This window comes from Xiphophorus couchianus, chromosome 7 (genome assembly GCF_001444195.1).
Source record: "Xiphophorus couchianus chromosome 7, X_couchianus-1.0, whole genome shotgun sequence".
NCBI classification, from domain to species: domain Eukaryota; kingdom Metazoa; phylum Chordata; class Actinopteri; order Cyprinodontiformes; family Poeciliidae; genus Xiphophorus; species Xiphophorus couchianus.
In genome coordinates, this window is record NC_040234.1 from 17,175,706 (window position 1) to 17,200,857 (window position 25,152).

Below are 25,152 nucleotides of genomic sequence, written 5' to 3' on the forward strand. Positions count from 1 at the left end.
GAAACATTTTCAATGCACATTGTCTGTACCTAGAAGCTTGCCATTTGTAGGTGCAAAAGTGCCCTCTGCTGACCACAGAAGGGAATCGTGAGTGAAGCTGGCTTTACCCAAAAGAATTTATTTATCTCATAATCACATCTTCAGACTTTAGTACACTGAACACAAAACATTTGCCATTTGTCAGTAAAGTCAGAAAAGTCACCACGTTCAATCTGAAGCCCCAACGCAACATTCACAGCCCTCAAAACACTAGTGCCTGCACCAGAAATTCATAGATTCACTCCTGCAGTAGCCTTTAATTATTAAGTGGAGTTTCTTATGCTAAACTGAGAGTTCCCCTTCATAAACACCAAAGCATAAACCCTCAAATAATTTACATATTTATCACTCATGATGCTTTACTACTCATGTTTACATTGCAGTTTGCAGTTACTGTAAATTTTGTCTTTTGATATTTAAACATCTTCACACACACTCTGTTAACAAATCAAGTGGTCTTTTTACAATCTCTTGCATTATAAAAATAGCTCTTAAAAAAGGAAAGTTTGTATAACTTGATTTAACTACTTGAACCCCAGATGGTTTTCAGAAAAAAAATTACCCAACCACTACCAATTTCATATAAAGACTAATAAAAAAAAAAGTGCGATCTGGGGCACTTCATAGTTTTAAAGGGAAATTTCCTATTTGTACTGTCCATCACTTTATTAGGACTTTTTTTATCACCACTTTTACTGTTTAGATTGTAATGCACATCCTTAGTGTATCTTGTTGCAGTACATGGCAGCTTTAACTGATTATTAGGTGTATGCTTTGGTTGTAAAGTGATCTAAAACATAAAAGGCACTTGTCTAATGTGCAACTGAATGAATTCTTGTAGCAGAGGCACATGATGTATTCTTCCAAAGTCCAGAATTTTCAACAGCAGCAACAGCAAAGTTTAGTCCTTTTATGTATAAAAAATAAATTAAAATTCAATGTAGTTTGTAATCTAAAAAAAAGTTGCATACATTATGAGATACTTGTGTCCTTGTATGCTTCATGCATACAAAGCCGACATTTGCAAAGTAGTGGTTTGCAGACTCAGACGAAGGACCAGTGTTGATATTTGTCTGAGGGGTTGCATGGAGCCAAATATGGATTCTCATGATGGGCAGTTAGACACATGTTCAATCCTGGCAAGTAGAGTAACTGGTTCTAAAGAAAGAGGGGATAACATTACTACTCGACTATACACATAAAGGGTAACCAAAGAATCTGAAATGAAACAGATGGAAAAGAGCAAACTCACATCCTTCAGCTCCCATTTTTGTTGGGTTCCTACAAATGTATTCATGCCTTTGTACTGGCAGTCTTCCAGCGTCACAGCCAACCCTGCCCCATGCAAACACAGCTCCTTCTGAATGTTGTGTCTAATTTCGTGACGTGTGGAATACTCAAAGTACTGGGGGTGCAGGAAATGTTGGAAAATTAAATCACCATCAAAAAAAGGTGGTGAAATCCCACCATGGTTTTGACAAGACAGATAGAAAGTGCTTTTATTTATTTATTTTTTTTACTGACCTGGTTTCCACCTAGTCCATGACATGGGTACATAATCAGCGGTTTCCCACCCTCGTTGTTCTCTCCAGCATCCAGACATGTGTCTTTCCCCACATTTCTTACCTATAGAAGGAAAAAAAAAAGGAGTGAAAAAATTGGAAAGTGCAAGTGAGCAAGAGGAAACAAAATGAAAAACTAACATCCAACACAAGCTGTTCAAACAACTTCAGCCTCTGAAGTGCTTTTAGTGGTGTTAAATTGGAACTGACTTGTACCCAACAGAAATCCCAAGAGAAAACTCACAGTGGCTAGACAGAGCTATGGGGTCTGAAATGAGGAGAACTGGTGGTAGAGAGTGTGATCTTACCGAGCCAAAGAAGACTGGGTTTAGATCAGGCATAAAAACTTCTGGATAAATGTTGTTCAAATACCACGAGAAGCTTTTGCACTGCAGTCGCTCCCGGAGGTCCACACGTTTGGAAATATCTCCAAAATTTCTCTATCATAAAGATAAAATACAAAAGTAGTTAGAGGGTAGCTAAAGATTTCAGCATTTAAAGACACTCTCCTGGCCATATGTCTCATCAGTACACACAAAGATTTGAAATAATTGGAAAACTAAATAAGTGTTTTTATATAGATTACTAAAAATTAGGAATCCACCAATCAGCCATTTCCTGAAAGACATTGGTCTTCTGTCTCCTCTGAGATCTAACTTGCTGTTCCAGATTTTTTAGGAAAAATATAAAAGTACTATAACTACATTGTATTAAACATAGCTTGATAAAAGTAGAATTCAAAACAAAAGTGGAACTGATTTTATGCAACAAAGAATGTGTCCCTAATCTTTCAGATTCTTTTCACAAAAAAGAAAATGCATCAGATTACATGCTGTTGTTGATGCATTTTAAGATTAAAAAATGGTTTAAGTTCATATGCACTGAAGAAATACAAAAAGACTTTAATACTAGACCTGTCATACACAAGGGAAAATTTATTAGTATTTGACCTACCTCAACTAAAAACTGTGACATGTTCACTTTAAAGTGATTAAAAGGCATTTAAGATTTTTAAATCTGCAACCTCTTAATTTTGCAATAACATTTGCACAGCTGTGCTGTGGTGAGGGGGAGAGAAAAAAAGAGTCACTCTCTTGGCAAGGAATAAATTAGTTACACCCTAGTAAACAATGACACCCTAGTACCAAACTATAAGCTTTGTTTTCAAAGACATAAAAAAACATTTATTTCTCAAAATCGTAAGAGTGAAAAATGCTCAACAAAATTATAATGGGTGCATATGGGCATACTTCACTACATTCATTTGGACATTTGGAAACTGAAACTTGCCTTGTTTTAAGGAATGATTTTCAACTTGATGGAAGCCACATGTGGCACAATAGTAATAAAAAAAATTTGGATGCCTTCTGAGTGATCATCAATCTTTTTAAAACTTGATGGTAATAGCGCTTACAGATAAAAATAAAATCTAAAAATATGTGGCAAGAAATTGTATTCAAACTTAAATACATAGTGTTGGTCCATTACGAAACAACTACCTGTATTGTAGTTCTGTTTAAAAACTAAATGAATGGAAAAGGGGTGAAGGGGAAAAAATGACAAGAGCTCTTTATTAATACAGTGAAGAGAGTTTAGCACACTGGACCCTAGGAAGTTGTGGACAACAGCATGTCTGTTTGAAATCTGTAGGACTGGATTGACCTCTTTGTGTGAAGTAAACCTCTTACAGAAATGTTTATGGCCCCTTCAAGAGCATGTTACCCAGCACCACGAGTATGTTATGAAGTAGTATTGATGTTCTTTTGATAGCATCAGTACTAGATGCTATAGAAAGCATCTGTGGGGATGTGTGTGTGTGTTAAAAGCATTTGTATAGAAAATTAAACTCCTAAACTTTTCTCCTGGAGAGAACATGCTTTGGCCTGTGAGAGTATCTGAAGTAACTTATAATCAGAGCTAAGGCTTGTTGTAAGCATTTCAAGAACAGGAGCTGGGATTTGCTCAAGCTTGTCTAAAGAGGGTGATAATAAGTGGTCTTGAAAACACGCATACACAGCCATAAGTGGTGGAAACACAAGACAGCCTCAGGACCAATTTGCTACTCCTTCAAGATAAGTACATTTAATTGACATAATTTCAGAAGTGTATCAATAGCAAAACTGGCACTTACATTCTTGGCCATTTGTGCAGCTTGCTGGTTACGACGGTAAAAGATCTCCTTGTATTCGTCCATCCAGACCTCAGCTAGTCGTACCTGATTCCGAGCAATCACTTGCGTGCCCTTGGGGAATGTATGTGGACTTTTGGTCCGGAAAACATGACCAACAACGGAACATGGGATAATCTCCAGCTGTCCACCACACTGCCACACCTGCAAGTCAATGGAAGCCAGCAGAAACAGATGCAAAGTTAGACACACCCGTGACACCTTCTGGAAACCGGAAAAACTCCTAGGCTGAAAGGCAGTTATAAATAAGAAAGCTGATGCTGAAAATGACACCAAAGTGACATCTTACCCTAAATGACATCTCAATATTTTCAGCACCCCAGATTTCCATTTTTTCATCATAGCTTCCAATATGGTAAAAATATTCTTTAGAGATTGAAAAGAGTCCACCAGCAAACGTGGGAGTCCTATAAAGTACAAGGATTTTAATACAGGAGATTAAATCTTCACACAATGGTCACACTCTCTATTGAGTCAGACACTGTATTTACTTTATGGGATACGTTTCATCCTTTCTCCTCTGCTTCTCATGATCGGGTAGAGTCTCCCAGCCAAAAGAGAGACCCCAGTCAAAGTTCCCCCGATTGTGGTGCTGACCATATGGGGAAGGTTTCATGAACTCAAATGTGTTGAGGTCAATAGTTGTTATGTCAGGACTCACAACGGCGGTGTAGTTCTCAGCAATCCTTGCCAGCAGAGGTTCCAGCCATCCATGGAAACACTCACCTGTTAGTACATGTATAGAGAAGACAGCCTGTCACAGCTCTATTACTATTCATCGCTACAATCACAAACATTTTCAAGTACAATACAGTGCATAATTAAGGGCGTGTGTAAAATAGTTTAAGTGTTTGGTGACGTGAGTGGTGTTGACTAACAATGGGCGTCGAGAAAGGTGAGGGTGTCACCGGTGGCCACAGAGGCACCCAGCAGGCGAGCGGTTATGAGTCCTTTCCTTTCTCGCTGCCGGACTACTTGGACATTGTTCAGCTGCTTCAGATACTCATCCAGGTCATCCTTCAATACATCTGAAAATGTAAGACTGTAATTAAAAGAGTCTGTTGAAAACTGGGATGCAAAAAACAGATGCGGATAATGAGAAATTAATTGTTTCTGTGAAGTTCAAAATAACTACCAGAATTAGAAATGAACTGTAAAATGGTCTGGTGACTGGATCAGAGGAGTGTTTAGCTTCACCAAAACTCAAAAATCTTCTTCCATGATCGTTTTACAAGCCGTCAATACACCATATCTAAGCACTACCACATCACGGTAACTACAGCAGTCTTCAATGTGATGGTTGCTACTGCAGGAACAACATTTATAGCTATATATTTTCCATTATTAGTGTTCAAAGTCGGACTGTGGTTGGTGTTCATCATTTTGATCCCAGCCATTTTTTTTACTTCTGCTACATTAAATCAATTTATACCTGGACTGGAACATTTTGTCAAAGGAGCACAGGATTGAATTGAGAAAAAGCTGACTACAAGATAGAGAATGATGGCAAGACTTACGGTTTATACCAGGAAGGATAAACATATCAAAGCTAGGTTGCTCTGCTTACAACCTCTTACAACTTCTGTCAGTTGTGAAGCATGCTGGATTTGTAAATATTAGCATATTGGAAATGTCACCATTAAGATAATAGTTTACATTTCCTGGAAAACAAAGAGACTGCTGTCTAAAGTTAGCAATGCCAACCCAATTACCAATTGAATTGTGAAAGGGACAAATATGTAAACCACTCATCGCAAGAAGCCAAGGCAAAATATTTCAAATGCTCTGAACGTTTTTGAAGAGAAATCAAAATTGGCTAAAATTGACATAGACAGTACAGTCCTTTACTGAAAATGGAGATTGGAAATAGATAATACATTTCTAAGCAGTAGCGCTCTAAAAAGATGCAAACATAGAGTACTTCATATATTGACTTTAAATGGCGTAACAGAGGTAAATGTATGTCCTGCTTGGATAAGACTTCCCAGTATGCTAGTTTCTTAATACATCTGACCAATATTGTTGTATTATCTCTTCTGAGGCTAGACACTGCTAAATCCTTAGAAAGTATTCACCAACAGCCTCTTGAGTTTCTTTATTAGACATCAAAAGCCACAGAAGGAGTATAGTTCTCCCCTATGAGCTGCCCACCCAGTATGCTGCCTGTAATGAACCCAAACGCTCAGCAGAGTGGTCTTTACAAGGGTCCCATTTAAATTTTTACCATCCACACTGGCGTCATCCACCAGGATGATCTCCTTGAGGAGAATTGCAGGGGAAGTGTGGAGGACGCTGTAAACCGTCCTCAGCAGAGTGCTCCACGCCTCGTTGTGAAACACAATAATCACACTGGTGGTCGGCAAGGGGGGACAGCGCTTAAAGGTTTGCTCGATGCATCTGCAAGAAGGAGAACAATGGGAAAAAAAAGATGTGACTATCCTGAAAGTCTTAAGAGACTGTGGTTACTACATCTGTGGGACATTGCCAGTGGGGAGTCTCCTTTAGCTGCATATGTCAACCTTTAAGCTGGAATAGGGGAGATGTTGCTTAGTAGTTCAAATACATCCAACCCGTTTAGCAATTCAGATGGATGACCTTTCTGCCTGCGATATGTGGTGACTACAATCAAGTACTTAGATTTCAACTTTCATCTGAACTCAGCCACAAAGATCAAGACGGCATGCAAAAATAATATCTTAGTCAATACAATCATCTCAGCGGTTTTGGCCAAACATTTTCCTCTGCTACTAAGAGTAAATAGAAGTAATTTACTTAGATTTGACAGTAGGGTTGGATTACTGTGTCTACATAAAAAGTTTATAAAGATGTGCACATACTCTGGTGGTCTTGTGTCTGCGCCCAGGTCTCGGCTCAAGGAGACGCGATCGCTTGCATAAACGTTGAAGCAGTGCTTCTCTTCACCCCTCTCCTTCTCCTTCTGTTCTTCGGGACTGAGCGAATCCGTGTGGAAAGGTTTCCCAGCAGCTCCAGGAGAGAGAGGGTTCTGGGGTGGCCTCTCTAGAGCCGGCCTGAGCTCAGCAGCAGTGTAGTGACCCGGCAGGCAGGAGGCTCCCCCTGGTTTATCCTGCTGCCGTACGGGGGCTTTGATCTGCATCTTTGGCATTGCATGCTTGAAGTTATTGACAGCCCCCATGACCATTCCCAGCATGCTGTCACGCTTCACCGCCATCTCCTTCAGCCAGGGATCCTCCTGTTGGCTTTGTGCCCCCACTTCCCATTGTATTAAAAACAGAAATGTGACAAACACTAAGGTCACTATGACCAATTTAAGTGGGTGCAGTGGTCTTCGGAGAACTCTTCGAAAAACAGTCATTCTTTTTTCTTGGCTGTGGCTGGTTGTGGATGAAGATCCAGCTGTAATAAACACACATGCTCATACATTAACAAACTAAATGCAGTGCTTAATATAAGACAGAAAAATCCTGCAGCAGTAACCATTAGATGCAAATTACACATTATTTACCATGTGTTGGTGCTATACTGCAGAGTTATTTCAAAGTTTGTTTGTATTCTGAGATTGTACTGAATTTTGCCATTTTGGACATTCCTACAATGAAGAGTTATTGTCAAAGTGTTTTTTAAAAATTATTCATACATAATAACATAACATAAAATAAAAGGGGGATTATTTTAATACTTTTTGGGATTAAGAACATCATAGAAAGCACACACATTTCATTATATTTTAGCTCTATTTGGGTAGGAGAGGTTGGATTCTCACATCATGATTTAGATACATCATCATCACATCTTTACAATCAAACCCAAAATTGATCATACCACCACGTTTGGGGGTATGATTTATTTATTTTTTTGAAAGTTAATATCATTTTTAGTCATAAGCAATGTGTTGAATATACTAAATGATTACTTTAAACCCAAATCTGTCAGAGGCATAAATAATTTTGGTCTCAACTGTACAAGCCATTTACTTTTAAAGATATAATTTAAAGATGACTTCATAGCCAAATCACAATAATTTAACGACAATACAAAGGTCAAAATGAATGGCACATGCTGTGCCAGGAAATCCCTTTGTGGGATTGAATGTTAAACATATTAGCCTACGATTGAATTATATTTTATGTTTTAAGAAAGAAAAAAAACACTCCCTTTGCTCTTCCTGTCGTTTTAGCCTGAAGGTAACACCTTCAATTGTTTGGAATTTATCCAATTTCTTATACTATATATTAGTTAGAATTTAACTTAGTTTGAGCTCTAAAATTATATGTAATTTATAGCAGAAGAAACGTCCATCCATAGATAATGTATGCAAATTGCTAAACCAATTTTACTGATTTAATTCTAAGGTTTTCTTAACGGCGTAAAATGAGTTTCAGTTCAACATGAACTTTAATATATAAAAAAACCCAGTAAACATAACTTAATTACCACCAAAACATTAACCACACATGGTTCAAATGGAACAAGGATCTGTAAATTCTTAATCGAAATTGTCTTAAATATGTGTATCAAAATGACAAGTGATTTCGCATTCCTTCAAACAAAACAACACGTACCACAAGTCGCTGAACTGAAGCTTACGCTTGGCAGTTCATTAACGAAGTTTTAAAAATCCACGGGAATGGCATTCTGCTCTAAGTGGCGATCATCTGTTTGCTGCTTTAATCCCACAAAAAAGGGAGAATTTTCAAAAAGACACTAGTTTTCTCTCTGACTTCAACAAACTTCCGTCTCGTTGGTTCCAGGTGTGCTCCTCTCAGGTAGAAGGCGGTGGCACAGCGGTGCGCGTGCGCACACCAGACCTCTGCGTGTCAAAATAATGGTCAGAATCCATGTCTGGAACACAAAGATAACTCTTATCCAAACAAGAGCATTCTTCTTTTACATTTTTGAAGCTAATTGTTGATTTCAGTCAAATACGTAGACGACAGGAACAAACCTGTAGCTGAGCCAAAGCGAAACCAGAGTGTTTCCATCGGAGCTGCTGAGAGTCTGGAGCGGTGTCATTAATAGGATTTGTTCAACTGGCCATTCACTGGGGCAGTTGCTGGGTTACAAATAACGGAGGAACGCCACATACCCCACCGCGTCCAATCACGCTACTGGGAAGCACCGCATCCTGCTCGTAGAGCTTAAAACTTCAGAGTCGATTAAGAAACTAATAAACAGAAAATTATCCGAAACGAATCATTGAAGTTACGAATAATCATCCAGCACGTGAGCGGCTTTAGTTTTTTATTTCTCTTTTTCTGATAGAAGTGATGAAAGCTGACACTCACCGCTTGTCTAATCTCTGAAATGTCCCAAGGATAAAGCTCAAAACGATTTGGATGATTGAGGGAGCAGAGAAACGAGCTCCAGCCGAGCTGAGCCTCCCCTGGTGCCCAATTTGGAGTCTGTCTCTCAGTGACTCCATCTGTGTGGACTGTGCCCCCCCATCGCTTCCCGTGGCAGGAAGCCAATATATTATGTCCATTAAAATGCTGACTGTGTCCTGCGGGTCACGTCTGTAGGTGCCGTATGCTCATCATCGTTTAGGAGGTTCATAAAATAGAAAGAATGCTGTAGCAAAAAACTGCAACTATGTTTCAAAAGGATTCTTCTGAAACATACTTCCACCCATAAAACAATTAAAAGTTCAGTTATCAATCACCATGCCTGCCTTCAGAAAGTTTTGTGAAGGATGCCCAGATTGGGGATCAATAGTCTCGGGGTGGCACATAAAAACAAAAACAAACAACAACAAAAACATAACAGATTATCAGTATTATGAAAAAACTTGAAAGTGCTCTGACAAAGAATATCCCCTTGGCAGATTTCGTTCTTTGAATTACTTTTTTTAACCACACATAAATGTTTCAGATCATCAAACCAATTTCAACATAATACAAAAAGGACACAATGCAGTTTTGCAAGGATGATTACATTATTTAGTAAAACACACAATCCTGACCTGCTGTGAAAAAGTAATTGCTCCATAAAACACCCTTAATTGCTACAACTGGTGTCAAGAGTTTATAACTGATAATGCCTGCATCATAGTGGAGAAATTTTGGGTCACTCTTTACCTGAATTATTTATTTTCAGTAACATTGTGGGTTTTTTTCAGTATAGATAGCATATTAAGGACATGCCACAGTTACTAATACATTAGGGTGTATGTCAATCTGACTAGATTACTTTCACGTGTTTAAGGAATACAGAGATTGACTTGCTGGTCTTTGTCGGATAATTGCTTTGTTGCACAATCAAAGTGTGCTTAAGCTTCAGGCTGCAAACTGACGGCTGGACATCGTCCTTCAGGAGCACAGGTCATGACTCCAACAATCACAGCAAGTTTTTCAGATCCTGAAGCAGCAAAGCATCCCAGACCATCTCAATAACAGAACTGTTTTTGAAGGTAGGTATTGCACTACATCAGTATTTCCCAACCCTGGTCCTCAAGGCATACTGCCCTACATGTTTAAGATGTTTCCCTGCTTTACAATGCCTGACTCAGCTGATTACAGTTCAGAATACACATATCAATTGAAATTGCCTGGGCTGAAGCAAGAAAACGCTTCACAAATTCATAAAAAGCAGAATTAGCTTTTTTAATTTAGTAATGCATTTTTAAAAACAAAACTTTTTTTTGAGTAAAATCCTACAGTGAAAATGTATGCCTTATTAATCAGATGTTCTTACTGTCAGTTTACATTTGTTTATAGAACAAAAACATATCACTGGATAGTCTCTTTCACAAATACCTCTGGAAAGCAGAGGGTCAGTATGGACTAGTAAAATGTAAATGTTTCTAAGATTTACATTTCAATCTGAAAAAACATTTATATAGTCGTTTCATTGCTAGAAGCTTTCAGCTGTGCATATTCCCCAAAGTCTCTCCTCTGTTTTCTCTGTAAACTGTCAGAAACCAACTTTTCATTTGCTCAGAAAAATCTATAAAACCATGTGTTTGAGGGTCTGCTCAAAGGCCTGAGAAAAATAACTACATTTTCATTTTAACACAATAAGCAACTTTTTCAATCTTTCTCAGGCACACACGCAAAAACATGCAACTCTATGATCTCAAGGCAGCACGAGCTTTGTCCAGGATTTCCTTCCTCATTTTTGGATAATCTGGATGAGCAGCGAGAACCTGTAGACAGAAATGGAGTTGTGTTAAAGCATAAAACCACATCAAAGACAACAAACTGTGATCATTTATTTTCAGATGCCTCACCTTATGACACACATCTATGGCCTCAACGTACCTCTTTGCTTTCAAGTAGTTAAAAGCAAGCTTATATCCTAAATGAAACGCAGACATTTGATGTTATAAATGTAACTTTCCCTTAACTCATGTGAGTAGAACTTGACATCTGATTTTGCTTGACATACCAATAGCTGGATTTTTCTGATTTCCATATTTCCAAGCCATTTCATAGTTGAGAGCTGCATCACGGAACGCCTGGTCTTTTTCCATTATGTAGCCCTGATACTCATAAGCTTTGCAGCATGACTGGACAAACAAACATTTTTAGATTAAAAGTTGTGTCAGACAAAACACAAATGTCCATGTGTGTGGAGAATGCTGAACTAATGCCTTATTTAAAGAGTAACAACATGTTCAAGCTCACCTTGTTATGATTGAGACATCTTTTTAGAAGATCTGCGGCCATGTCATACTTCCCCGAGTGGATGTATATATCAGCCAGGAGCAGCCAGCTCTTCTCAAACTCGTCAGCGTCAGCAATGTTCCAGTTCATCTTGGCTATTCGTTTGAGCTGGTTCCTGGCTCGAGGAGTTTGTTTCAGCATCATGTATGCTGTTGCCATGGCCAGCAAAGCTGGAACGTGGTCTTTCTGAATCCGACAATAGAAAGCAGGAGAGGCAGGATGAGTCCCTAGCCATCAGTTTATAGCACAAAAATTACCTCTAAACTGGTTAATAATAAGACACGGAAAAACGAAGGCCGATAACAAAATGTCAATTAACAATATAAGGAGATGGCCTGAAAAAATGCAAAGTTACCAGCCACTAGTATGGGTATATTTACACAAGAAGGAATAATGTCGTGCACCATCTGGAGTTTAGTTACCTCATTGTTTGCAATCTCTGTGAAAACACAGAGGGCCTTCTCTACATTGGCCTTCTGTTTAGTAGACAGCAAGCAGTAGTTCTCCAGGATGCGGAGCTGTACGTGTCCGCCCGGCGTCTGAGGCTTTATCTCCTTGAGAAGCTTCTCTGCTGTTCTCACAGCAAGCTGCTCAGACTCTTGCTTTTCTGTGGAGTTGCTAAGGAGACAAAATTGAATTGTAACAAAGTCTGTAATATTTAAAACTGAGGCACACACTCTGTACCAAAGGCACTGTCAGGATCCTGAGAAACAGGAGGCTTATCCCAGACCAGACAGCTTTACATGTCCACATAATAATGGCAATTTAAAAATAGTTTTACATTGAAACGACATCAGCATGTTTTACCACGAGGCCTTTTGCTTTGAATAAAAATACTGCAGTGAAGGAATGGAAACAAAGAAAGACTAAATAAAACTGACGAGGGAAAACTAATAAAATAATGAAATATTTAAAAAACCTTTGTTTTATTTGAAACTCAAGAAAAAATATTTTTTAACAATATGGTGGACATAGGACTAGACTTTGACTGAGACATTCTAACACATTAATACCTTTTAATCTAAACCATTTCGCTGTATCCCATTGTGCAGTTCAGTTTAAAAGCACTCTTACACTTGGCAGTCAAGACATCTGGCTCTAGTGGCATTAGATAGGACGAAACTGTGCTTTCCCTTCCTTGGTCAGGAGATCTGGTGCCTTTTACTTCTTTGTGTCTCTTTGTTCTGTTTCTCCTGTGCTTCGCAGTGGAGACATTTCTGGGTTGGATGCTTGATTCATTCAGGAGCAGAAGCTACCTCCCATTTGTTGTGCCTGGGTGCTGAGTTCTGTGAGGTTTCAACCCTTCTCACAATAACTTCACACCTTCAGGAGTTAAACTCACACATCCCTCCATCTAAGCACCCTTACAAATAATCAAAACAGCCCAAGGTCATGCAAATACAGGTTCCCTTTCAGTAATTTCGCCTGTCTACTTTGATATCAGATGGAGTCTTGATACAGTTAGTTAATAGTATTGTTACTGTAGAATAAATCTGCCTTGGTACCTGGCTTCCCATGGTGTGCCTAAAAGACTTTTATGTGACAAAAAAGATGTGTTTTTTTAAATATATTATGAAGTAAAGATCTGAAACTTGGTTTTTTTCACATTTTATATAAATTTAGGCCCAGAATGTTTGGGTATAATAATGCCTGCAGATGCTTCATGATAAATTACAATATTGTTTCAATAACTCAATTCACAACCTCTTAGTACTTGTTCTGAAAATTATTTTTTCTGGGTTCCCATTAACTGTAAGCCACAAATATTCAAATGATCAGAAATAAAACCTTGAAATATATTTTCACTTTTTAAATTGAGTTACTAATTGTATTGGCTTGTATTGTCATTACTCAGCTTGTGTGAGACTCACCCAATTTCACCATCTAAATTCTCAAACACTTCTCCTCCAATTGTGTCGTTGTCTGGGTTGAGCAAGATTTCAATCATGTTATATACAGCATTCTGACCCCAGTCGTTATCTTTCCGAGCCTTATTGAAATGTAGCAGAGCATCGATAGGTTCTCCTGTGTACCTATGCAAAAGGCATGAAGTTTTTGACCCAAAACTTGAAAGAACAAGATTGGCTAAAATTGACCAAACTTACCAAAGATAAAGCCCCTTGCAATAGTTGAAGCCTGGGTCCAATTTAATTCTGGAACAATGTTTTTCTGCCTTATCAAGGAAACTGGGGATGTTCTCCAACTTGCCGGCTCTTCTCAACAAGTCAATGAGATGCGATAGAGTTGGGTAGTTGTCTGGGAAAAAAACAGCTGGCTTTCAGTTTGGGAAATGATCACTTATTATTTATATTTGCCAAAGAAAAGGAGTTACCTGGTTTGTATGTCAGGAGTTGCTCAAAATTACTAAGTGCTCGATCATAATCCTGCTTTCTAAAATTAATGTCTGCCATCATCTAAGAATAAACATGCATTAGAAATTATGTCGTTGATTTAGTTGAAAAAATATCTTCTAACATCTGTAAAGGGGCAACACAAACCAGAGTTGCGTCTTCGTTGAAATTGTCATTCTTCAAAATCTCGCTGCATTGGTGCTGGCATAAATCCACCTCGTCCAGAGTGAGATACAACCGTGCCAATTCCAGCATGACCTAAGTATGAAAGGGCGCACATTTATCTGAATAGATTTTGTGTCAAAGCATTCTGAATATGGCAACACTGAGAAGATACATCAGATCTTCAGCGTAAAGAAGAGCTTCAGCAATTGAAATCACAGATCATTTGAGAAACATGTAACGAGACTTTAAAAAAAGCAAACGCTTGCTAAGCACAGCCCGCAGCTGCAGTAAGTACACAGAACCGTTCTGATTCAGCTGCACTGACCTTGCGATCGGTCTCACAATACACAAGAGCTTCTTTGTAGAATTTGACCGCTCTCTCATAGCCCCTCTGACTTGTATAGTGTTTGGCGATCTCAGCACAGATCTCTGCAGCACGTTGCTTCTGCGCCGGGACAGCATCGGGCTGCTCCAGCTGCACGCGCTTCAGGACTTTGGCTTGTACATCTCGGGCCTATAAACAACAAATAAGTCAACATCACTAAGGGAAATTAAAAAAAAATAAATAAACCAGCTACTGTAAAAATTAAGGTATTCTTGTGAGAAAATGTATAAATGTCTGTTCTGAATCTGAGTGTATTGCAGTAATTTCGATTGAAAACAAGTCCAATTTAGATTCCATGTATTGAACCTAGATCAGATCTGTTTTTCTCATAAATATATGAATGTGTGTTATATAAATAACCTGAATTGAATGAAATTAAACAAAATCATTACATTTGTCAAGAGAAATATTCAAGCAAGATATTTTATGAGTGAATGGAATCACTTACTTTCTGTAGTGAAAGTAAAGCTTCTTCATTTTTTTCCCCTTTAATTTGAACCTTAGCTAGCAGCACTAGATAATGACAGGTATCTGAGAGAGCAGGCAGCTCATTCACTGGAAGAAAAAACAAAAAAAAAGTCAGGAAAACAGCATCACAGTGTGTAAGTAAATCGGCAATGTATGGGTCAAATTGTTCAGCAGGGTATAAGCAACAAAAATGTTTGTGCACTAGGAGTAGGGTGAATTTTGGAGCCCCTCCTATTGATCTAGTCCAGTGTTTTCCAACCGTTGTCCTCAAGCACACTGTCCTGCATGTTTCATGATTTCAGTTGATGGGTGATTAGCAGGGTTTTGCTAAACTGGAATAATCTGAATTAGGTGTGATAAAGCTGGGAAACATCTAAAATATGCAGGGTTGGAAAATATTGGTTGAAGTTTAAATTAAAGAAGATCCAGACACTTTGTTTGCTGCTGATGAACTAAACAGTTTTTAAAAATCTTTAAACTGCCCATTCACAGCTTTCCAACTCAGTTTTTGGAAGTCTGTTTTTTGGCAAGTATCTTTGTATGTTATCTACATACTTATGCAATGCCATAAATATTGGGATTTTAGAAGCACCTGGATCATGAGCCAAAGCGTCATTGAGAACTCTCTCACAGCGATCATGCTGCCTCATCTTCATCAGAAGCTCAGCCAAGTCGTAGCGTAGGAAGTTCTGTTGCTCAGTCTTTAGCGCTGCTTCATAATAAGTAATTGCCTGGAATGATTACAACAACCATGCGTCAGCACAACTTTATCTGTGTATAAAACATGTGGGTGTATAACCTAATCTACCTTGACGTAGTTGTGAGTCTTCACCAACGCTTTCCCAATTTTGCTTGCTAAAGCACCATCTTTGGGGTTTTTCTTCAGAGCTTGCTCATAAACTTCAATGGCTTTCTCTGGCTGAAGATAAACACAGATGACTTTAAGTAGCATCATAGTTTACTGCTGGTTTTAGGTTTTTTGTAAATATTATCATTAGCTTGGGACAAGTAGTAAGAAGGTAATGGACTGTATAATGCTTTAAAGAGCAATCTATTGGAAAGTTTAGCTAAAATTAGTTGCTGTTGGTGAAAAGGCAAAAAAAAAAATCTACTCGACCCAAGTTTTATCTTGTGTCACAACCAAAGAATGTGTAAACATTATTAGGCAAGGTTAACACCCATAAAGTCATGAAGGTAATACACCCTGTTCCCTGATTTGTCTGAAATCTGCTCCATGGGAGTCTGTTTCTTAGCTACAGGCCTGCTGTGTGTTTTTCCACTCTCAGCAGTTACTATTGATTCTTACTTTTCTTTGTTATACCACCTGAACTGAACTGTGAGGATATTTCATTTTCTTGTTAGCCAAGCTTCAGAAGTTTTCTGTACTCTTTATGCACACCAGCTGAAATAAGATATTGTTTAAGGATTCAAAAAAAACACTTTTAAACACATAGCCAGATATTTGTTACATGGTTAGCAAGCCAACAGAACTTAACAGCAGAACAATAACAGGGCTGTTGGGATGAATTTCAGAAACTGAAATCCTTCAGTATTTTAAAGTTCACAAAATCCTTATAACGTCAGATAACATTAGATAATAAAATAAAACATGTATTTCACAAACCTCCTGAATGTTCATATATGCATCACCGAGTAAGAGATATGTGTGAGAACTAGGAAGCTTCTCCACCATTTCTCTGTGGAAAATATCACATATAATGTATGTCATTACGTTTACAGCTCTTTGTATTGTATGTGATTTACTAATACATTAGTAAGTCCAAGCAGCCAAAAAAACGTCATATGCTTTCTGCTACACAGAGCGCTCACATTTACTTAATTTAGCTTCAGGTTTTCAGAAGCTGAAGCTGATCAATATTCCTTTACTATTTCAGATTTTACTGTTCACTCTTCCCTTCAGATAATTTATGTTAGTTTACATTTCAGACAGATTATTTTTTTTTTGTTATTGTTTGAATCAAAACGTAACTCACCTATAGCAGCTTGCATAAAGTCGTTTTTCTCTTCTGTGTTTCAAATATATATCTGCCATTTTCTCTTTGGCTGAAATATAGTAGGGCTGCTCAGGTGTAATGTTTCTTAGCATACTCAGAGCCAGCTCTGTGTCACCACGCAGCAGCGCCAGGTCCGCGTTAGCAATAGTGACACGCAGCTCCTCTGGAGTCCCAGAAAACTCATTGATGGCATCCTGCATGACCTTTGCTGCTTCATGCTGTAACATGAAAATAAGTTCATTGTCTAATAACTCTTTCCGTAAAGCTCAGAAATTGTGAAAATTAAAATTAAATTGTGTCGAGGATAAGAACTCCACATCATACCTGCTCTCCATTGAGCCACAGGGCCTCAGCTAGCTCCAAGAAGAGAGACACACAGTCAGCAGAGTTCAGCTCTGTCCTCTTGTGCTTGGAGTTGGATGAGGAACCAGCTCTACGGACGCCTGGAAGACTCATGGCCATCTGCAATGTCTGAATAGCCTCCCCAAGCTCCCCTGTCTTCTTCTTAGCCTGAGCTTTGATGAGGTGGTACAAAGGGTGATCTCGTATCTAGAATGCACAACAGTTCATAAACCTTTTGGATAAAAGTTATCTGTATCAATAACATAATAATTTGAGTAATTTTATTTGAAGAAAACTAGAGTACTTGTGTTTTTACCTCAAAATTATGGCTGAGGCAGAGTTCAAGTGACTGATTGCAAAGCATCATGTTACCCTGCAAAAGATGAATCTGGGCCAATAGTAGATGAGCATCTGCGTGAGAGGGGCACTGCTCCAGGCAGTGGTTAAGACTGCTCTGAGCACCATCTATGTCACCTGAAGGGGTACAGAAAGAGTGTGATTTGAAACATTACAAACACAAAAATATATCAATAATTAAAACGCAAAAGGATCTCAATAATTTGTTATTTTGTGAAAGCTTGATTCATTTCAGTTATTCATTGTATAAAATATATATATATATTGATTCATTAAATGCAGGATGATCCATTTCAAGAGTTTTTTTGTAGTTATATTTGTTTACTATACTTTATAACCAATGAAAAGCAAAAACATTTTTAAAAAATGTGAAAACTGATTGCTCATGGAGCGCTACATCCTTGCATATTTTTCAAAAGTAGAATGGAAGGACAAATAAACAAAGCCCACAAAAGACTGGGACTTATATGGGCGTGGAGTCAGAAGAATCTTTAACAAAACACAGGATAGATTTTTATCAAGTACAAAATAAGATCAGCTAGAGACCCCTATTAAAGCAACCTAAGCTTCCTGAACACCTCAGTAGTGCCACAGGTTGATCGCCTCCATGCTGCACTGATGCAGTTATTCATGCAAAAGGAGCCCTGATCTATTATTAACTACATAATGTAAAATACATGTAAAAGTCGGTCTGTATGAATTTTTTTATATAGCCCCTTATAAACAGCATAGGTTGATCAGAGTGCTTTACTATTCAAGCAAGTTTAATAGTATAAATAATAATTAAAAAGGCAAAGGACAAATAAAGTTGATAAAATACCAAATATCACCAAGAACGCTCAAACCTATTTCTCTGGGTCTCATAGCCATAGATTTAAGATGGACATTCTTTCAGTTTTCTGATATTTTTGTAAAAAAGTTTTAGGTTTCACTGTAAGTCACAATTATCAAAATTAAATCAAATATGTATTCCTAAACTATATCACTCTCTGTCTAGTAAAACTAAGATTCTCTTTGTTTTAAGTGAATTACTGAAACAAATCAACTTTTCAATGCTCTTCTAATTTACTGAGAAGCACATGTACATTTTATTTGTATTACTCACCAGACTGGTATCTGACTTTGGCAAGCAAGAAGACGGCATGAAGGAGACCTGGCACAATTTTAACCACAGTATCCAACAACGTGGCACAGTGCTGCAGCTGAGGAGCAGGAGGCTGGCCAGCAGCAGGAGGCTAAAACAACAAAGTGTTCCAAATTAGCTTGGAATATACTGAAGCCCCAAAACTTCTTTAGTAACTTATGGGCCGACAAAAAACATATCAATTTCACCTTTGAAGGACAAAGAGCAAGATACTCTTTGACAATCTCCAACAGGAAGTCTGGGTTCATCTTCTCCAGATACTCGACTCCCAGAGGCAGGCCCTGCAGCGAGGAGAAGTGTGTGTCCACTGCATCATTCAGAAGGTTGGTCACCTCTGCCTGGGGCTGGTGCTTTTTTCCTGCCAGTACAGCCTGTAGATACAAAAGCTCCTAATACAACAAAAAACATTAAAAAGAAAGAATTGGTTAAACAAATAATTTAGTAAAAAAAAACAAACAAAAAACAGCAAATGTGAGTGGAGATTTCAATATAGGCTAATTAAAGGAATCTATGAACTACAACATGAGAACAAAGAACTAGTTAGCTTAGTAAATCCTATTTGCTTCCGAACTACAAGTACTGGTTTTAGGATTCTCTCATAAGAACACAACAAAACATTACCCCAGATTTTCCAATAGATTGTTGAATCTCTGAGAGAAATTCCAGTTGCTGTTCTGCATCGTCAAGTAGTCCCTCGATTACCTGACAGCGAGCTATACCTGCATAGTGAAAAAAATGAAGAACATTTGCTTTGCTTTATTTGGATCCAAAGTGTCACGATTATTACTGAAAAAAAAAAAACATTTCAAAAACATTACCAGTCAAAGCTGAAACACTAGTTTTCTCCTTGTTAGTGATGGCGATCTTGTACCACTTCATGGCCTCTTTGATTCTGCCTTGAAGCACCATCTGGTAGCCCAACTCCGTGGCTAAATCTGGATCCCTCGACGACATGGAATAAGCCCTCTCCACCATTCGGAATGTCTGCTCAATAACTTTGTCACTGCGTCCACACTGGACAGCAACAAAGTCGCAGCATAGATTTTTTAAAAAGCAGCAATAGTAACGGAAAAGTCCTATGAAAAGCTCAGAAAGGTTTTCAAGGTGAAGTCAAAAACAAGACGACATAACACATAGAAACAGTTCTTAAATCATTGTAAATCCTACAACTCTTCTTTAAATAATTTTTAAATATTTAAAATTTATTTAGCTGAGGCCTAATTAGATTCACATAGAAGAGATAGTCAAATTTGGAAAGTCAAATTATTCAAAATAATTTATGGACCACATGTCATGACAAGAACTGAGATGGTAATACAACTTAGGCAAAGATTTAGAGAAAAACATATTTGCTTCTAAAATCACAGCTTTGAGATACAATAACAATATTAACATCCATATTAACATCAAAGCTTACAACACGGGTGAAGGCGACAGACATTCTGTAGCAAAGCTCTGCGTTGTTTGGTTCCAGTATGTCTAAACCGTTGATGAGGTTAGAAAGTTGTAAAACTGCCTGTCAAGGGGAAAAAACAAGATTCTATGAGATAATGAATGTTGCTATGGTTTTTGTCTAACAACTAAATGAATCATGCTAATTTCCAACCATTTTGTAAGGTAAAGGTGAAAATCTGTTGAATGTACCTCTGCAATATCTCCATCTCTACATAAAGAGTGAAGTGCCAGCATCCGCAGAGCCTCCAGGTTATTTTTATCTTTCTGTAAAAGCCTGAAACATGACCCAAGGTGGTGTTAATAAAAGTCAATCTCCAACGCATTTCTTCCATTGACAGTAATAGAATATTTGATACTCCTGCACTACTAGGTTAAACTGCCAGACAAACACCATTAAAACTGAAAGGAACTGAGAAGGCCAAAGGAGAGTCTAAAGATTAGAGTGAGGGCACCTTTTTAAAAAAATATCTGTATTATCTGGCTTCGGCAATGATATAAAGAGGTACAAACAATGAAAAACCTGTATCCAGTGGTTAGAGTTTTTTTATTTATTTTCAAATTTACTTTTTTCCTTGGATCCCAAATGCAGAATGCAAGTGTTTCAACCACTTCTGATTGCACCTGTAATATTAATCTACTTTCTGAAACCCTGAGATGCAGTCTCAACTGAGATGTACAAACTGTTGGTGTATTATTTGGAAAATACAACTGTTGATTCTTATTATTTACCTGTGAGCAGCGTCTATGGTTTGATCCCAGTCTTGAAGACTTAGTAGCAGTTTCATTTTCTTAATGAGAGCTGGAATGAACCCGGAGAAACTCACTATGACTTGGTTAACCATCTCTAGTGCTCCAGAGTAGTTCTGACGACATTCATAATACTGTGCCTAAACGAAAAAGGAAAGGGTTATATTAATATAACACGCACAGAGTTATTATAATACATGTTTGAAGATTTTTAAATAGCTTATCACAGACAGACCAATGTGTGAAACAATATGGTAGAATAATTAAAATGTCTTGCAGTCTGAAGAAACTACAAGATATACATGCATTTGAAAACATTCTGCTTGTCTGAAATACATATAAATATAAATATTCAACAATAACTATGCCGATCATTTTAGAGTTAAAATATCTATACCTTCAGAACTACTACAAAGTGTACATAGTTGGAGTTCTCAAAATTCAACATGGTGAGTTAAACATTTGAAAGATATTGTAAAATGTGGAATGGTAATGGATTATAAGATCATAACATTTGCAATTTGGAATAATCAAAATAAATCATTACCTTTCCCATTAGGGCAAAAACATCTGCTCTTTCTTTCAGGGCCTCATCAAAGTATTTCCCAGCCTTCCTGATGTAGGTGTCTTTCCCTGACGTAACATCTATCCAGGCTTTTAGGATTATGCCCTTTAAAACAAAAAAGAACATCACAAATGTCATAATCACCCCCATAAGATAGGTTTATTGATTCTGCGTAAATTTTCTGCGAAAATAATAAACTCTCACCTCTCTTGAGCCATTGGAGAGCTTGATCATTCGCTCTGTGTACTCTCTTGCTTTGTCATTTCGGCCTAACAGCCAGAGAAAGGTCCCAGCGTGGTAAAGACTCTTGGGTGGTGCACTTTTACGATCCTCCTTGACCTTAGCATCAAGTTCTTGAATAATGTCTCTGTCTGTGCATACAGAGAAACTTCCTAGTTTTGCCAGTGTACAAAAGCATCAAAGCTATTGAACTTCTCAAAAGGTAGTCCTAAACAGAATTAATTGAGGGAGGGACTGAACTCATATGCACCTTGAACTTTTCGTTTTCGTATTCTGTGTTAGCTTCTTATTTTGATTAGGTTAGTCTTGTTTCTGTTTTTCTTTTGCTTAGTTCTTTCTTGGTGGTTCTAGGTTATTTTTGTGCCTATTATTACTTAATGTTTGATTTTTTTCCTGGTCCTCTCTGTGCTTTCCTTCCCCCTCTGTGTCACTCCCTCACCCTCTCCTCAGTCTGCCTTCCCCTCACACCTGCCACCCATTAACTCATCAACCTAGAATTCAACCTCCACCTATTTAAGCACCTTATCCTTAGTCACTCCTCACTGGTTCCTCTAGTCTCCTCTTGTCATGGTCCTGTTTTACCCTCTGTGATCCTTGTGTCTCCTTGCCAGTTGCTTTCCTGTGGATCTTTGGTTTTTGTTCTGGTTCCCTGTTCTCCCATGGATTTTTGTAAGTGTTTGTTCTCATATTTTCAGTAAAACCTTCATTCTCAACTCAATGCCTCTGTCTCTCTGCATTTGGGCCCTTCTAGAAACCACTAAACAGGACAGTTTAGTTGTGAAAAAATCTGAAAACTATAAATCATTTTATCGCATGTTACAATTGTGCCAGAAAACTATATATTTTTTGTTGGTCTATCACTTAAAATGAAATTCAGGGGATGTCAATGTTTTTGCAAGATGTTGTGTATTTTTGATAGAATATGTTTTACGTATATAACACGTTACAAAACTTTGTATTACCTGGGTTTGGCTTTTTCTTCTCGGCATAGACAAGAGCCATCAATGTGCAGATAGATAGATCTCGATCATCTCTGATTGTGTCCAGTTCTGCCGTGGCTTCCTGAATTTCACCTGATGAAACATAAAAACATTTGGCAAAGGCTCTCGTCCAATCATATTAGTAATCCTTTAAAATCATACCTTGCATAAGACTTGCATATGCGTGGAAGAAAATGTAGATGGGGCTACTGTATTTCCTTTGAGCAGCTGAGGCAGAACTGATTGCATGATTGAAGTACTTTTCATAGCAGTAGTACTTGATCAAAGCCTGGAGCAAAACATTTCGAGAAAAAAGGAGAGCCAGTTAAAACAGTTTGAGCACCAGCCTGTCCAAATAGTTTGATTACCTAAATAAAGGAAAATTAAAACTGCAAATATTATGCTATGACAAAAACGAGTTAAAGAACGGCATTGCTGTTAAATAACATTCGTCGTCATGGTATATTACCTTAATTGCTTGTTGATGTGATCTTTCTCTTACAGACCACTATCTCTAGTTTGTAAATAAAGTATATTAATAGTTAATGACTTCCCGATTGTACTGTTTTTGTTTCTTTCATAATTTGTTTTTTAATGTAGCATCGAATGCTATTATTAGCGAGCTTTGCTTACCAGGATTGTGTCTTCTTCCTCCATCTTTAACGCTTTAGATGGATTACTGACTGCGGAAGGGAAAACGCAATGTTTCACGCTAATAAAATTGCTTATAACGATACAGCTTTACTGATGAAACTGTCTTATTTTCGCCATCTTGCACTCAGTCCTTCAGCGTTGCCTGGTAGCTAAGAAACGGTTTGTGTTACGAGATTGAAAAAGAAAACCCTCATTTTTGACTTCCAGGCTTGGGACGCCGCGTAAAGTGACGTCACTTTGCATGGCTGGCTGGTTGTAAAACTGACCATGACGCACACAGATGTAAATTTTACTTAAACATTCGTCTAACAATCTCGTTGATGAGCCTAACCCTATTTAAGGCTTATACGCAAGGATTATCGCTACTGTCCATGCCTGGCAGACTAAACTAGGGACTTATAGGATGCATATAGCATGTAAATCTTCCTTTCAACGTAAGGGGGCGCAATTATCCAACGTTTCAATTTACATCCTTAGCTGTTGGGTTCGTGTCAAATCTGTACTGGAAAAATACTTTTTTATAAGAGTCAACAAGTTTATCTGTTTGAATTTTCTTTTAGGTATAATTCTCTCTTTTTCTCTTCTCATTAGTCATCAAGACTCTGTCTCTAATTTTGATATATATCCTCCTAATTTTACAAAAAGCACCCATAAAAATAACAACAAAAAAACTAATTGGATACAGTGCAAAATCCCCCTATTATGAGTGGACGTTTGCTTTCTCCAACTGAAATATTTTCTGATTTGCAATGAAATCAAACAATTGAAGTAAAAATTGTGGTTTAAATCATAATGTGTGATACAAACATTTGTGACAGATGTCATTCAGTGTCATTACATACCCCAAAATGGAATTATTTCTAATAGAAACATTGAAGCTACTAATATATCTAACAATGTCATTTATAAATATAATTGTGGATTGTATTGACTGGCTACTTTGAGAATCAGGAAAATGTTGCATCACAAAAGTACAGTACCATCAGTCTACACTGGAGAGGCAGCATTGATGATTATTTTTGTTTCTCTGGAATATAGATAATTTAGAATTATCTTTATAATTTTGTATAAGTAGGCCTTTTAAAAAAAAATAATTTTAAAACCTAGCCAATATATTTTAAAGATATACCGAAGGTCAAGGTAAGCACATTGTCAGGTAATTTATTTGTCAGTTAATCAGAAATACACTCTCAGAAGATAGCCTTGACGGAAGCTATTTCATTTAAGCTATTTGCATGTTTTTTTCTGTTAATCTTGACAAGAAGGCTTGGAAATGTTATTATTCCCTGACACTAACTTTGTAGTGCATACTGGAAACATATTCCTGGAAACTAGAAGGCTAGTGTTATGTAACACCACAAACTAACTTCAGTCCGATGTCCATAGCGTTGAGTTTATCATGCAACGGTTCCAACAGAGGCACTTCCATGCTCTGTCAGATACTATTTAGTACTAACTCTGACATATAATCATTGTCCTCTGAAGATCAATCGGAGAGTAAATCAGGTTGATATTGAGCTTCATGTGCAACAGCAGCCAATTACTGTACCACACAAGTTTAGTCAGTGTTCCAACACTTAGCTCCAATGCTGCAGCTAAGAAACTTTGTTATAAATACACATTTTACAGATCACTGTATTTATAAACACCTGTTATTATGTGACACAAAATTGAAACAAAAAGTTTTGTCTTATACAGTACACTCAAAATACAGCTTAAGCATAGTAGACAACTAAGGTGTTGTACTTAGAAAACAATACATATTGCATGAGTTGTTGGACTTTTAAAGAAAGCAGGGTAAAAACCTATTAGAACAGGACAATGTAGTCATATCCTCTGGGGTATATTGTGCTAG

At 37.7% G+C, this 25,152-nt stretch overlaps 2 protein-coding genes across 2 annotated transcripts; both read right to left on the reverse strand.

Moving 5' to 3' along the window:
- Positions 1-98: 98 nt before the first annotated feature.
- galnt3 (UDP-N-acetyl-alpha-D-galactosamine:polypeptide N-acetylgalactosaminyltransferase 3 (GalNAc-T3)) lies at positions 99-8,883 on the reverse strand. The gene is made up of 12 exons (XM_028022263.1): positions 8,714-8,883; positions 8,331-8,610; positions 6,627-7,164; positions 6,014-6,186; positions 4,668-4,817; positions 4,281-4,515; positions 4,079-4,196; positions 3,733-3,933; positions 1,910-2,041; positions 1,564-1,665; positions 1,292-1,444; positions 99-1,197 (listed from the first exon to the last, which is right to left on the reverse strand). Exons 3-12 carry the CDS (start codon positions 7,121-7,123, stop codon positions 1,084-1,086), a joined length of 1,875 nt encoding a protein of 624 aa, XP_027878064.1. The 5' UTR covers positions 7,124-7,164; positions 8,331-8,610; positions 8,714-8,883; the 3' UTR covers positions 99-1,083.
- A 1,470-nt stretch (positions 8,884-10,353) lies between these two features.
- Positions 10,354-23,621, reverse strand: ttc21b (tetratricopeptide repeat domain 21B). Its single transcript, XM_028022255.1, has 29 exons — positions 23,277-23,621; positions 22,806-22,932; positions 22,626-22,736; positions 21,628-21,794; positions 21,406-21,528; positions 20,841-20,998; positions 20,301-20,385; positions 20,074-20,172; positions 19,475-19,670; positions 19,278-19,375; positions 18,845-19,045; positions 18,618-18,747; positions 17,472-17,629; positions 17,138-17,362; positions 16,793-17,031; positions 16,423-16,495; positions 15,607-15,717; positions 15,391-15,529; positions 14,779-14,885; positions 14,271-14,459; positions 13,928-14,038; positions 13,762-13,843; positions 13,535-13,685; positions 13,301-13,462; positions 11,852-12,047; positions 11,391-11,615; positions 11,152-11,272; positions 10,994-11,061; positions 10,354-10,909 (listed from the first exon to the last, which is right to left on the reverse strand). The coding sequence occupies exons 1-29, from the start codon at positions 23,298-23,300 to the stop codon at positions 10,832-10,834; spliced, it is 3,954 nt and encodes a 1,317-aa protein (XP_027878056.1). The 5' UTR covers positions 23,301-23,621; the 3' UTR covers positions 10,354-10,831.
- Between the last annotated feature and the right edge of the window lie 1,531 nt (positions 23,622-25,152).

Excerpts from the sequence above, each read along its gene's own strand:
- galnt3 (XM_028022263.1), bottom strand. The coding sequence starts at position 7,123 with ATGACTGTTTTTCGAAGAGTTCTCCGAAGACCACTGCACCCACTTAAA. Across the intron at positions 4,197-4,280 it reads GATGAAACGTATCCCATAAA|GACTCCCACGTTTGCTGGTG; the intron begins GTAAATACAGTG and ends TGTACTTTATAG. Across the intron at positions 3,934-4,078 it reads ATATTGAGATGTCATTTAGG|GTGTGGCAGTGTGGTGGACA; the intron begins GTAAGATGTCAC and ends ATTGACTTGCAG.
- ttc21b (XM_028022255.1), bottom strand. The coding sequence starts at position 23,300 with ATGGAGGAAGAAGACACAATCCTG. Across the intron at positions 21,795-22,625 it reads GAAGAAAAAGCCAAACCCAG|ACAGAGACATTATTCAAGAA; the intron begins GTAATACAAAGT and ends CTGTATGCACAG. Across the intron at positions 19,376-19,474 it reads TAGTGTTTCAGCTTTGACTG|GTATAGCTCGCTGTCAGGTA; the intron begins GTAATGTTTTTG and ends TTCACTATGCAG.